The sequence below is a fragment of the Peromyscus californicus genome, unplaced genomic scaffold, assembly GCF_007827085.1.
Source record: "Peromyscus californicus insignis strain IS unplaced genomic scaffold, ASM782708v3 Scaffold_8__1_contigs__length_139910024, whole genome shotgun sequence".
NCBI lineage: Eukaryota > Metazoa > Chordata > Mammalia > Rodentia > Cricetidae > Peromyscus > Peromyscus californicus.
The window spans coordinates 69,723,004-69,735,247 of NW_026294606.1; the positions used below are offsets into that span (position 1 = coordinate 69,723,004).

A 12,244-nucleotide genomic window follows, 5' to 3' on the forward strand; every position below is an offset into this window, starting at 1 on the left:
TATATATAACCCAACTGTAACTTTTCCAGTTTTCCTTCCTTCATTTGTGTAAAGTGTCCTTTGTGATTTATGTTATATTCTCTAAAATACATTCCTAAATAGGATCAGCATCTAAGCCCATTTCATACTTCCATCTTGAGTCATCTACGAGCTGAATTATGGACCTAGAGTGAGGCATTCTATATGCATGATTGAGAATCCTTGCTTATTTATAACGTTATCAGAGAAAATGGAATTCAGGAAAAAATGGCAACCCAACAGGTTTTTGCAAGTCCAGACTCTAAACTCACAAATTTTCTCATTAGGAAACTTCTCAGGCCTTCCTCAGGGTCTGTTTACTTTTTGTAAATCCAATTAGAGTGAGCAAAGAATTGGCTTTCTCAGTTTGCAGAAATGGATTCTAGTAAGAGCAAGCGGTTAGCAGCACAGTGCTGTGTGGCTGTAGATTGGTCACTACGGCTGTATGATGGGGCCTCTGCATGCTGTAGCACTGGGTGACATATCACATTCAACCCAACTAATATACACAATGACTCTGTGACATTAAAAGTGAGCTATTTTAAAGTATGACTAGCATATTATTTTTAATCAGAAAATATTACTGAACAAATTATTACTAAGCAATGAGAATAAAAAGGAAGCCAAGACTGTCAGGAGCCCTGACTTCAGAAGTCACGTGATCATAGAAGCATGTTTTACCAAAGAACCTCTCTGTTCTTTCTACTGCCCCCCCCCAAATCTTGCAAAGGAATGTGAGTGCTAAAGAAATGCTCAACACATTAATCGGTTTTCAACATAAGTGGAAAATATAGGCATTTTCTTTCCTAGGATCTGAAGCTCCTTTGCATTTGAATTCTTTAGAGTAAAGGGGCTGAAGGGAATGATAAAGGGGATTTGAGAGGGGTGTGTAATATAATCAATGAAAGAGCCTCTTCCACTGATAATTATTCTGTCTGCTTCATCCTGTCTGGATTCTGGGTCCCAGAGTGAGGCTAGTGGGCCTGAGGAGGGCCATTGGGAAGAGTTGTGCTATGCTGAGACATACCAGGAGAGAACTGGTAACCTTCATGTCAGAGAAGCAAATCTAACCTGTTTAACAAAGAGGCTGGGCACACTGACATGCAACTGTATTCCCAGCCATTAGGGAAGCTGAGACAGGGGATGGTAGAACCACAGACCAGACTGTACCTCTTGGCAAAACTTTATCAGATAAAATAAAAATGAAAAGAATTGAAAAGAAAGGAGAAGGAGGAGAAGGAAATGGATGAAGGTCAAGAGAAGAGAGGGAGAGAAGAAAGAGGGAAGGTCTGGGACAGACTTGGCACAGCTTACTGCTCTCATAACTCACTAAGACTCACCACCCTACCTGTAAGGCAGATGGGCATCTCTGAGGTTAACTTAAGATTTGTCCCAGAAGCTCTTATGTGGTTGTTAGAAAATTTTATTGCTTAACTTTGTTGTAAGCTGCCTCGTATATTTTTGATAATGAGGCTGGATATACAATTGAGGCAAACAAATTGCTTTGTGTAGCTTTGCCGAGTATCATAGTTCTTAGAGCCAGACACAGACTGAAGAAAAGATGTTTGCCTTTCCATGTAAGCTATGTCCAATGTGACTTAAAATACAGAGTAACAAAAACCTAGAGAATTTCATAAATTCCCCCGGACCTATAACCAGCAAGCAGATCAGAAAGCATTTTAGCCTTGGTATCTTACTTATTTCTTCCTGGGCCAATAACTCTTGTGCCAAAGAGAACGTCTGTAGTATGTTCCTTCACTCACTCACTCAGTCAGTGCACACTGAAGTCTTGTCAAATGTCAGACAGAGGCAGAATGCTGCAAATAAATATTTTCCACAATGAAGTTGATGGTGCTAATTAGATGTTTGTATTGAACATCCAGGGCATGCAGAGTGACTGGGAGGTGCTGTCCAACCATTTACAAAGCATATGGGTCCATTCTGGTGTGCAGTTCACTGAGAGGAGCACAGCTCTTCCTTTTACTGGCTCCCTGATTTCTCCTGGTGGAAATTTGGTGAATTTGGTACCCATGGTTCCTCATAGGGCTCAATGGAAATGCTATTACTGCAAGGTAAGGCTTCTCTTAAGACTCCATCTATCAACACATCAGACTTTAAAATATCTCTTAGGTCTTAGTGAAATTAGACTGCCCTGTCTTGTTCAGAAGGATTGTCAGAAACTTTCTGAGTTGAAAACAAGGCATGTCCAGCCTCTGTGGTTGCTGAAAAATAGTGGTAGCCTATAGGCTTTGAAGTTATGAGTTGCTGATTCTGCATTAAGTTCAATAATACTCTGCATTAAACACCTTTAGGTTTCACAAAATGTTCTCATATTGAGGGGAACATCACATCCATGATTAAATCAGTGTTCTTTTTGCCCTTTGTAAACCCATATCAGGACAGTTATAAAGGCTACCAATTCTTGTCTTTTGGTAATGCTTGGGTAGAAGGCTGTTCCTCTTGCTTGGAAACTGAATTTTCAATCCTTGTGATGTTCCATCCCCTACTGACCTACTGAAATGAAAGACTAGGAGTCATGATTAAATCTAATATTCCCTCCTGTAGTGGCAGGAGGAGCTGGGTCAGCAGAGCCAGTCCTTGCAGATGGCTTTAAAACACCTTTGTGATTTGATCTCCTTGCTGTCCCATCCATTTCTGTAAGTGCCTGTCAATGTCATCCTTTACCACCCTGACAAGTTCCCAAGGTGAGGACAGTGCAAATGAGCAAGCACATTTGTGATGCCTCCTGAGAGTGCTGCTTATCAAATGAGTCAGGCAATGAACCAAGTCTGGCTTGTAAACTACAAGATAGGTTAGCACATTTACAGGAAGAAAATTCCACCATGGTTTAACCCATTGTAGCATATCATTGCCCCTTTGCAGCCTGGTATAACTCACGTAAAAGCAGCATAAACTCACACATTCATCATGTCATTTATTTTTAAATGAGCTGAAGATGCCTGTCTTTCATTATTTAGTTTAGGATTCTAACTTGCTTTCTCAGAACAGCTTTCTCTTTCTCTGTGTCTCTGTCTGTCTGTCTGTCAGTCTGTCTGTCTGTCTGTCTCTGTGTGTGTGTGTGTGTGTGTGTGTGTGTGTGTGTGTGTGTGTGTGTGTGTGTGTGTGCGTGCGCACAGAGGGATGATAAATGAATTCATAGAGAGCTGTGTGATTCAGTGTCCCTTAGAGATCACCACAGGAATCACTGATTCATTTTATGGTGTACCCTGCAGTTGTACTGTACCCAGTATATCATATGTCACTTGGAATCAAATAGCTGGGGGAAAAAGAAAAATTGCCTTGTTTGAGTCATGGTTCAAAGGTTCCTCATACAAGATTCCCCATGCACTTGAATACAGCATTGTGGTGATAGAGGCATGTTGGTAAGAGGCTGTTCATCTCATGGTAGACAGGAAGCAGAAAGAGCAAGAATGGAATTGGGGATAAAATGTAACCTTCAAAAACACACTAAATCACCCCCTTCCTCTAGCAAGACTCTCTCTATTCTAGGGTCAACTGTCTGCGCACCAAGCATCCTATATATGAATCTGTGGACACATTTCCTGTTTAAGCCACAACACTCAGATTTCCACATCAAGTGTGATATGACAATTTGGTTTTATTATAACGAGTTCCTTTCCTATGCTAATGACCAACAGAAGTACGTTTTCTACTCTAATAGGTATTATGTATATGAGTCACACCTGGAGCTAACATACTTGTTTCTCTTTCAGATTGGAAGTATGATGTTTCAAAGGCTTTTCCTCAAAGAGAAGATGGGGTGGATGTGGATTCACAAGCATACAGCCACAGGTGGAAACGAAATTTGGACCCTTTTAAGGCAGTGGACACGAACAGAGCCAGCATGGGCCAAGACTCACCAGAGCCCAGAGGCTTCACTGACCTGCTACTGGATGATGGGCAGGACAATGCCACCCAGATTGAGGTAAATAGATAGTCTGGGTAGTCAATTTTACTTAATTGTTCATTATTTCCTTATAAGATGCCTACGCTCTGCTCTCCATATCCTGTCTCTTCATCTTACTTTGTGCCTTTTAGAACATTTTAAAGAAAAGTTCAACTGGTTGTTAAATATACTAGCTAAGTCATCAGTCTATTATTCCTGAAACAGACAAACATGGGCCCCAAGCAGTAGTGACAGTAACGGAAGAACACAGCACTGGCTCTCGGGGAATCCACTGTCTAGAGGGTCAGACCACCATGACCAGATCATGTCTACACTAGGTGACATCTATGAAAAAGTGTGTCTTGCAGTAGGGTGTGATGAATTCTTGTGGGGTTAACAGATCAGAATGCTAACAGAGGAATGGCTGTTTAGATAAGGTCTTGGTAAGTTATGAAGAGTTCACTTGGTTTATAAACTGTCATTTAGAAGTAAGACAAGTATTCCTCCTAAAAGAAACCACATCTACAGGGGATGAGTTTTGGAACGGCATTGCAAATTAGAGTCTTGCAGCGTTAACTAACTGTCCAGCTTTGCCTATGGCTAGAGAGTTTCATGGCATGTAGGATTTTCACTGCTGATAAAGGTACATTTTTGGAAAAATTGGGCTGACTAATCACTCTATGGCTTTAATTCATCACCTGTTGTGGTTGAAGCCATGAAAGGAGGAGAAGGGTGCTGGAGAGTGGCTGAGTGTGACTTTTCAGGGGTATATTGGAATCAGATTTCAGGGTTGCTTCAAGACCTCACAGGAGATGTTGGAGTGACTCTTAAAATTACAAGTCATAAAAATAAAGTATGGCATAAAAATATGGTTGTGAAATAATCTAACAAAGTCAAATCGGAGCATCTTTAGGAAGAAAGCAAAGACCATGAAGATGAGAGCAAACAGAGGCTACTGGTTTGGTTTGCTGCATTCATAGAGCCAGTCCTCATTTCTTATCTTTGTTAAGAATGGGAGTGGGAATGTATTTAGTGAAGACTTCAGGTACTCTGTGAGTGGAGGCTGATGGCTGGGAGTCTGAGAGACTAATTACAAAGAGCATCTTAAGTGAATAGTTGAATATAATTTGCATTTCCATGGTTGGTGCATTGTTGAAGACGGAGACAAAATGTAGAGAAACTCTCAGTTCTGTGTCTCTTTCTGACCATGCATGCTAGTTGGCTGAGGTCAAGGCAATTATTTTCCTTCTTGGACTGGAGAATTTGGTTGGGATATGTGGTCCAGCCAGTGTCTGTTTGCATATCCTTTTTCAATTTTATATTTTAGGTGCTATTTTCTTCAAAATTATAGGCTTATAATTTCTGAACTGAGCAGCCCCTTTTACTATTCTAGTATACTCATTACTTCAGAGATAATTCAGTTTTTTTCATTTTTATTAAGAAATTTTTATTAATTTTACATACCAACCACAGATCCCCCTCTCATTCCTCCTCCTGTCTCCCCCAGTGACTCTCCCCCAACCCATCTCTCATCCCTTCCTTCAAAAAGGTAAGGCCTCCCATGGGGAGTCAGCAAAGCCTGGTATATTCAGTTGAGGCAGGTCCAAGCCCCTCCCCCTGCATCAAGGCTGTGCAAGGTGTCCCGCCATAGGCAGTGGGCCCCCAAAAGCCAACTCATGTACTAGGGATGGATCTGGATCCTATTGCCATGGGGCCTCCTAAGCAGACCATGTTACACAACTGTGTCCCCTATACAGAGGTCCTAGTCCAGTCCCATGAAGGCTCCACAGCTGTTGGTCTAAAGTTCATGAGTTCCCACTAGCTTGGTTCAGTTGTATCTGTAGGTTTCCCCATCATGATCTTGATACTGCTTGCTAAAAGAATCCCTCTTCTCTCTCTTCAACTCGATTCCTGGAGCTCGGGCTCGTGCTTGGCTGTGGATCACTGTATCTGCTTCCATCTCTTACTGGATGAAGGCTCTATGATGACAGTTAGGGTATTCACCAATCTGATTACAGGGGAACGCCAGTTCAGGAATCCTTTCCACTATTGCTAGTAGTCTAAGCTGGGAATCATCCTTGTGGATTCCTGGGAACTTCCTTGGCACCAAGTTTCTTCCTTTCTCCATGATGTCTCCCTGTATCATGGTATCTCTTTCTTTGCTCTCCCACTCCATCTCTGTTCCAGCTCGACCATCCTGTTTGCTTATGTTCTCATCCCCCATCCCCTACCCTCAATTACCCACGCCCCTCACCCTCAGCAGTTTCATGAAGCAGATGCTACACCATTTGGCAAGTAGATTGAGGAATCATTTTGTTTCCTCATAGTCAGGGAAATTCTTCAAAATATAGACTGTTGGAAGTGTTGATGTGAGAGGCTCAGTCATGGCCAAATGGCTTCTCTGTGGCCATAGCAGGTATTTCCTTAGGTGCCCTCACAGATCCTCGAATGCCAGGGAGTGATATATCCATATCCACAGAGCAATAAATAAAACTAATAAGGTCCAGGAATCAGAGATACACAGTTTCATGACTCAAAGTGACTGAGAAATCAATTGTGAGGTAAGCCAGTGTTTCTGAAACTTAGACATACTGAGAGAGTACCTTGGTATTGGGGTCAGTGTCCATTCTGATTTCTTGGTACTAGGCTGGACCTGATTCTCTGCATTTCAAAAAAGTCTCCAAGTGGTTCAGCTGAGGCCAGGACACAGGCCGTACTTTGAGTGGTAAAGTTAGCTGTTAGTGTTAAAGATACAAGTATTCTGGACACTCTTACCTTCTGTTGCTTACCAACAAGGAGTTCTCAAGGAGTTGTTCTATTGGGATAATGTTAAAAATTGCAAATGCAGCCAGCAGCAGTTATATCACCCATGTGCAATTAGACTCCATGACTCAGCAAAGTATAGTGCAGAATGATTGGAAAGTATGTGTGATATGTTCATATAGAAATGGAAACCAGCTGGTTTTGTTTTAAGATCCCTTTGGTCTTCTGCATGGCCCATTCCCAGGTGTGTAGGCATCTTATCACAAACTGTCTATAATGTTACTCTAAATACTGCTATCTTAGTTAAGGCTTCCATTGCTCTCATAAAGCACCATGGCACAGAGCAAGTTGAGGGGGGGAAATAGTTAATTTTATCTTATACTCCCAGATAAAATCTATCATTGAAGGAAGTCAGTGCAGAGAGCCAAGGAAGGCAGGAACCTGGAGTAGGAACCCCAGCAGACTGACTGGGATTGCTTCCTAGGTCCTGCTTAACCTGCTTTCTTGTACAACTCAGGACTACCTGCTTGGGGTGACACTGCAGGGCCCTCCCATATCAATCATTAATCAAGAAAATTCCCTATAGATTTGCATACAGATAAATCTGATGGTGGCATTTTCACAGTAGAGGGTCCCTATTCCCAAATGACTCTAACTTGTGTCAAGTTAATTGAAGACTATCAGCATGGTTACTTATTAGTAATTTATGTGCACAATTATTGTTTTGACTGTTATATATTTTGTTCTCTGCAACTAGATAATCTCTTTGATATGAAAGGATTTACTTGCAAAAACTTAATCTGAAAATTGGCATGATTTCTTTGACGATGATTTTTATGGGGAAAAAGCTAATTTTGTCATTTTAAAATTGTTATTTTTTTAGCTTGGCATACAAAGTAATGAATTTTGTTTTGGTATTTGCACAGGTAGCTATTAAAAACTCCTTTCTCCCTGGCTTCTGCCTCTCTAGTTTAGAACTTCTTGTTCTCTAACTTTCATGTTACATAATTCTATTTCCTTTCTTCACCTTCCTTAAAACCCCTTCTTTCTCTCTTGTTTTCCTTTGTGGTTCCATGACCTATGCCTGTGATAATAGTGATGCCTGTACATATTCATTTATCTTTGAGTCTAGATTACCTCATGTAATAATTTCCAGATCAATCCATTTTTTGAAAATTTCCTACTTTAATCTTTATGAGTGAATACAATTCCATTGTGTACTATTTTGATGTAGTAAGAATCTGCATGGCATTTACAATATGGAGCACATATCAATATAGGGAGAAATTTCTCAGTCCCCCCAGCCCTGTGGTCAGGACTAATCTCTCCCACCTGAGCTCTCATAGCCCCTTATAAAATAATCACTCAGAGGCTTATATTAATTACAAACTGTATGGCCTATGGCTCAGGCTTCTTGCTAACTAGCTCTTTCATCTTAAATTAACCAATTTCTATTCATCTATATGTTGCCACATGGCCATGGCATTACTGGTCTGCTGGCATCTTGTAGCTCCTTAGGTGGTGGACTGGCTCCTTAGGTGGTGGACCCCGCCTTTCTTTTCTCTCTATCCTTCTTGGATTTCCCACCTGGCTCAATTCTGCCCTGCCATTGGCCAATGCAGCTTTATTTGTTAACCAATAAGAGCAACATATATTCACAGCATACAGAAAGACATCCCACAGCATATCAACTTATACTAAGCTATTCAAAAAATCCTGGTCTCCCTCTACATTTTATGCCTAAATACACTTTCTCTATTTTAGTGGTCTGATTATAAGAATAATGAATGCAAATATGAGATAGTTTTAAGGCTTGTAATCCTACTCTTCAGCAATTATGTTGAGAGCTCAGCCTGGTGGCACACACCTGCCAATCTCTGAGCTGGAGGCTGTCAAGAGGATTGTGAGTTCAGTGCCAGCCTATGCTACATAGTGGGGCTATCTCTGAAGAAGCAACAAAACAGAGTGTAAAAAACATACAGAACCTTATACTAGTTTAGTCTTCCAGCTATTTTAATGCTTATAGAAATCAAACAGGTCAATATTTCTATCCAGGAAGAATAGATATATGGCTATGTATATGTTCTTGTAAAGAAAAGAACCAATTGATATCAAATGGTTCTGCTCTAATTTTTATGAGTAGGAAAGGCTGGTGAAGGTTATGTTTACTGTAGCATTTCTGTTACAAAGGGACTGACTCTTGTAGACTTTTCAGCACATGGGGCCAGAATAAGAAATCTGAGATTAGGATCTAGTGGTTAATAGTGACTTCATAGTTACCTATACTGGAAGTTCCTGATCATTCTCATTATTTAGGATGATAAGAGAACTTGATAGAATCTTTATGAATGGTACGAGATTGACATGGGAACACTCAGTGTGATATTATTGATGGTGAGATTAAATATATTTTCTTTATACTTGTAGAATGGAAGAATCTCATCTATACTGAAATCTAATTCTAGTTTTAAAAATAAATGATAGGAGTAGCATTCTTAATAATTTTACAACTTATATGTGTTGGTCCAAAGACTATTTCTATGCTATTATGAGAAGCAAACTCAATTATTAGCAGTGAAACTTCATGTAGATAACCCAGTTATTCTTTATGGAACACTTTGAAGGACAGTTATGGATCTTTTTCCATTTTTGTTGCAATAAGGAGCTGACATGTCAAGCTAAGAATAATCCATAATTGAGCAAGATATATGATATCCTATTTTAATCCTCATTATCTTTTTAGAGGATGAGCAATAATTGCAGATATCATCTCTGACTGATTTACTATTTTCGGTGTGTTTCTTCTTTGCAAAGTAAAAGTCCTCATCAATATTCTAAAAAGAAAATGAATAGAATCCAATCAGAAGTTTACATATTTCTTCCCATCACCAAAACAGCAGAAACTGAATCAGATCTTATTGTCACTTAATGTATGATCTCTGGAAATATGCAGCTGAAGAAATGAGACTAATTTCCAACCCACAATAGACAAGTAAAATTCAGCCTGGAACAAGCAACTCACACAGGAAAGAATGACAATTCTAAAGGGTAATCTTCAATGTCAAGTCAGGACCAGCGGGTTGGACAAAGTTTTGATTGCAGTAGATTCATTTAAATATATGACTGAAGATCTAGTTTTGAAACTCAGACTGCCATTGGTACCCTTTATTATCACTGCATAATTTTCAACACCCTGTTGAAAAATAAAAATACCAGTCTCTGGTGAATAGTGAGGTGCTATAACACTAACCTGGGTGTTTATCAAATAGTGTAAATGATATGTAAGCTCCATTACAGTGGTTCCCACCTTCCTAATGCTGTGACTCTTTAATACAATTCCTGATGTTATGGTACCCTCAGTCATAAAATTATTTACACTGCTACTTTATAACTGTAGATTTGTTTCTGTTATGGATCATAATATAAATGTCCGTGTTTTTTGATGTTTTAGGTGACCCTTTTGAAAGAGTCATTTGACCTCCAAGGAGGTTGCAACACACAGGTTGAGAACTGCTCTATTAATTCTGCTCACATATGGACCATTAAAAATGTAGGAGGAGGAGGATGGACAGATGATTTAGCAGTTGGGATTTGGTTCCCAGGAAACACATGGCAGCTAACAAACCATCTGTAACTCCAGTTCTAGGAGATCTAGTGCCTTCTTCTGGGCTCCATGTACACTGCACACATGGTATACATACACATATGCAGGCAAACACTAATAAGCTTGAACAAATGAATTTACACACACACACACACACACACACACACACACACACACACACACACACACACTTACTCACATATATAGGGGGCCTGGAGTGGTGGCACATAGCTTTAATCCCAGTAGTTAGGAGACTGTCAGGCAGACCTTTTTTATTCTAGGCCAGCCAGAGCTACATAGTGATACTGTCTTAAAAACCAATGAATAAATAAAAACATAACATAAGAAGACATATACATTGATTATATATGTGTAATTTCTTTGATTTCTACTTGTTAATAAATGATATAGAATTTGTTCTGCTAAGTATTCAGTAGACTTTCACTGTCCTTTCTAAAGTACAGGGGACTGGCTAGGGTCTTTTTACAAAGGCAATAGGCATATGTCTACTAATAGTCATTGTTTTGAATATTTCATGCAGTAACTGTTTATGTGTCATTTTGTGCTATTTAAGGATGGGAACAAATATCCTAAAGTTCAAGATGGGTTGATAACATTTAGAATAAAAGGACTCCGCTAGTTTTCTTTTTGTGTTTCCCAGAAAGGAAACTTTGCTGTCCATGCCCTGAGGATACATGGGGGTCTGAATCTATATGGAAGCTAGAGTAATTGAACCTCCCTGCCTTTGGAGACTCTTGTTCATTTCGGTTCCATATGGTATTTCAAACCTGAGCTGTTAAATTGAAGCAATAATTTGGAATCCATTGTACTGAACTGAATGAATGGATTAAACATGGCTGAAGGGATTTCTCTTTTTATAAGTTTTTCCCTAACCCTCTGTAACCTCCTGTATTCATGGAATCACAAACTTAAGGAGCCAAGCTTCAAAAACTACCACTATTCATTTTTTAGATGATCTCTCTCCTACTCTTGTACTACCTATCACCCATCTTATTATTTTGGATTCACAATGTAGATATCTCTGCAGTCAAAAGAATTTGAAAAACCTTAAAATGTAAACTATTTTGTAAATTTAAATTTAAAAATTTCACTTAGCTATATCTCTGCAGAAAATTTTTAGGTTCTTCCAAATCTAAGAAGGTTTTATCTCATACAGTGATTTTCCACCTAATAGCAATGGTACCTCACTTTTGGAATTTAATGCCTTACAGTATGGAAAATTTTATAAATTTCAAAGATTAATCTGATGACTAGGCTATCAGATTTTTATTGACTAAATGTAGGTTGTAATCTCTTTATTCTTAGATTATAGTGTCTTGTACAGTGTTCACTATCTAAGTTTAAATCTTTACTGCTGTTATTTAAAAATAGCATAGATGTAGTTCATCTAAAGCTTTATCTGGTGAAAATATTTATAAAGAACATTAGTCAGCCTTCCTGAGAAATGAAAATAATTCATTTGTCTCTTGAAAATAATGATCCACCTTAAAGAGACAAAGAGAATTATTTTTCTCCTTCTTAAATGTCATTTTAATAAAGAAAGATTTGTCATCATTCTGTTTCTGTCAACTAATCAGATGCCCTTTTGTTGTTTTTAAACTGAATCTATTTTTCTCATCAAAACAGCAGCAGACCAAATTTGAATCAGAAAACTACAAGTAAACATTTATAACCAACTTATGGAATAAATTTTAAAAACCTTATGCCAGGCCAAAATATGTACAATAATGACAAGCATTGGTTAGAAATCTCCCATAAGTAAGAAAACTTTTCATACAGATCTTTGCATACTCACTGATTCTTAAAAGCTCTTTGAAATTTACTATTTTCCATCATAAGCCTAAGGCAAAAGAATACTACATTGAAAAGCTGCCCTTCTGCCCTCTGACAGTTTCCTTCAAAGAAATTTATGTTGGACAGCTTCATAGAGC

The 12,244-nt window shown here is 39.0% G+C and overlaps 1 protein-coding gene across 1 annotated transcript in view; it reads left to right on the forward strand.

Annotated features, from left to right (window-relative positions):
• The window catches only part of Plxdc2 (plexin domain containing 2), a 405,253-nt gene that overhangs the window by 159,932 nt on the left and 233,077 nt on the right, over positions 1 to 12,244 (forward strand). Inside the window, exon 2 of the mRNA XM_052727523.1 lies at positions 3,753 to 3,964. Coding sequence (XP_052583483.1) covers positions 3,753 to 3,964 — 212 coding nt within the window. The remainder of the gene's footprint in view (positions 1 to 3,752; positions 3,965 to 12,244) is intronic.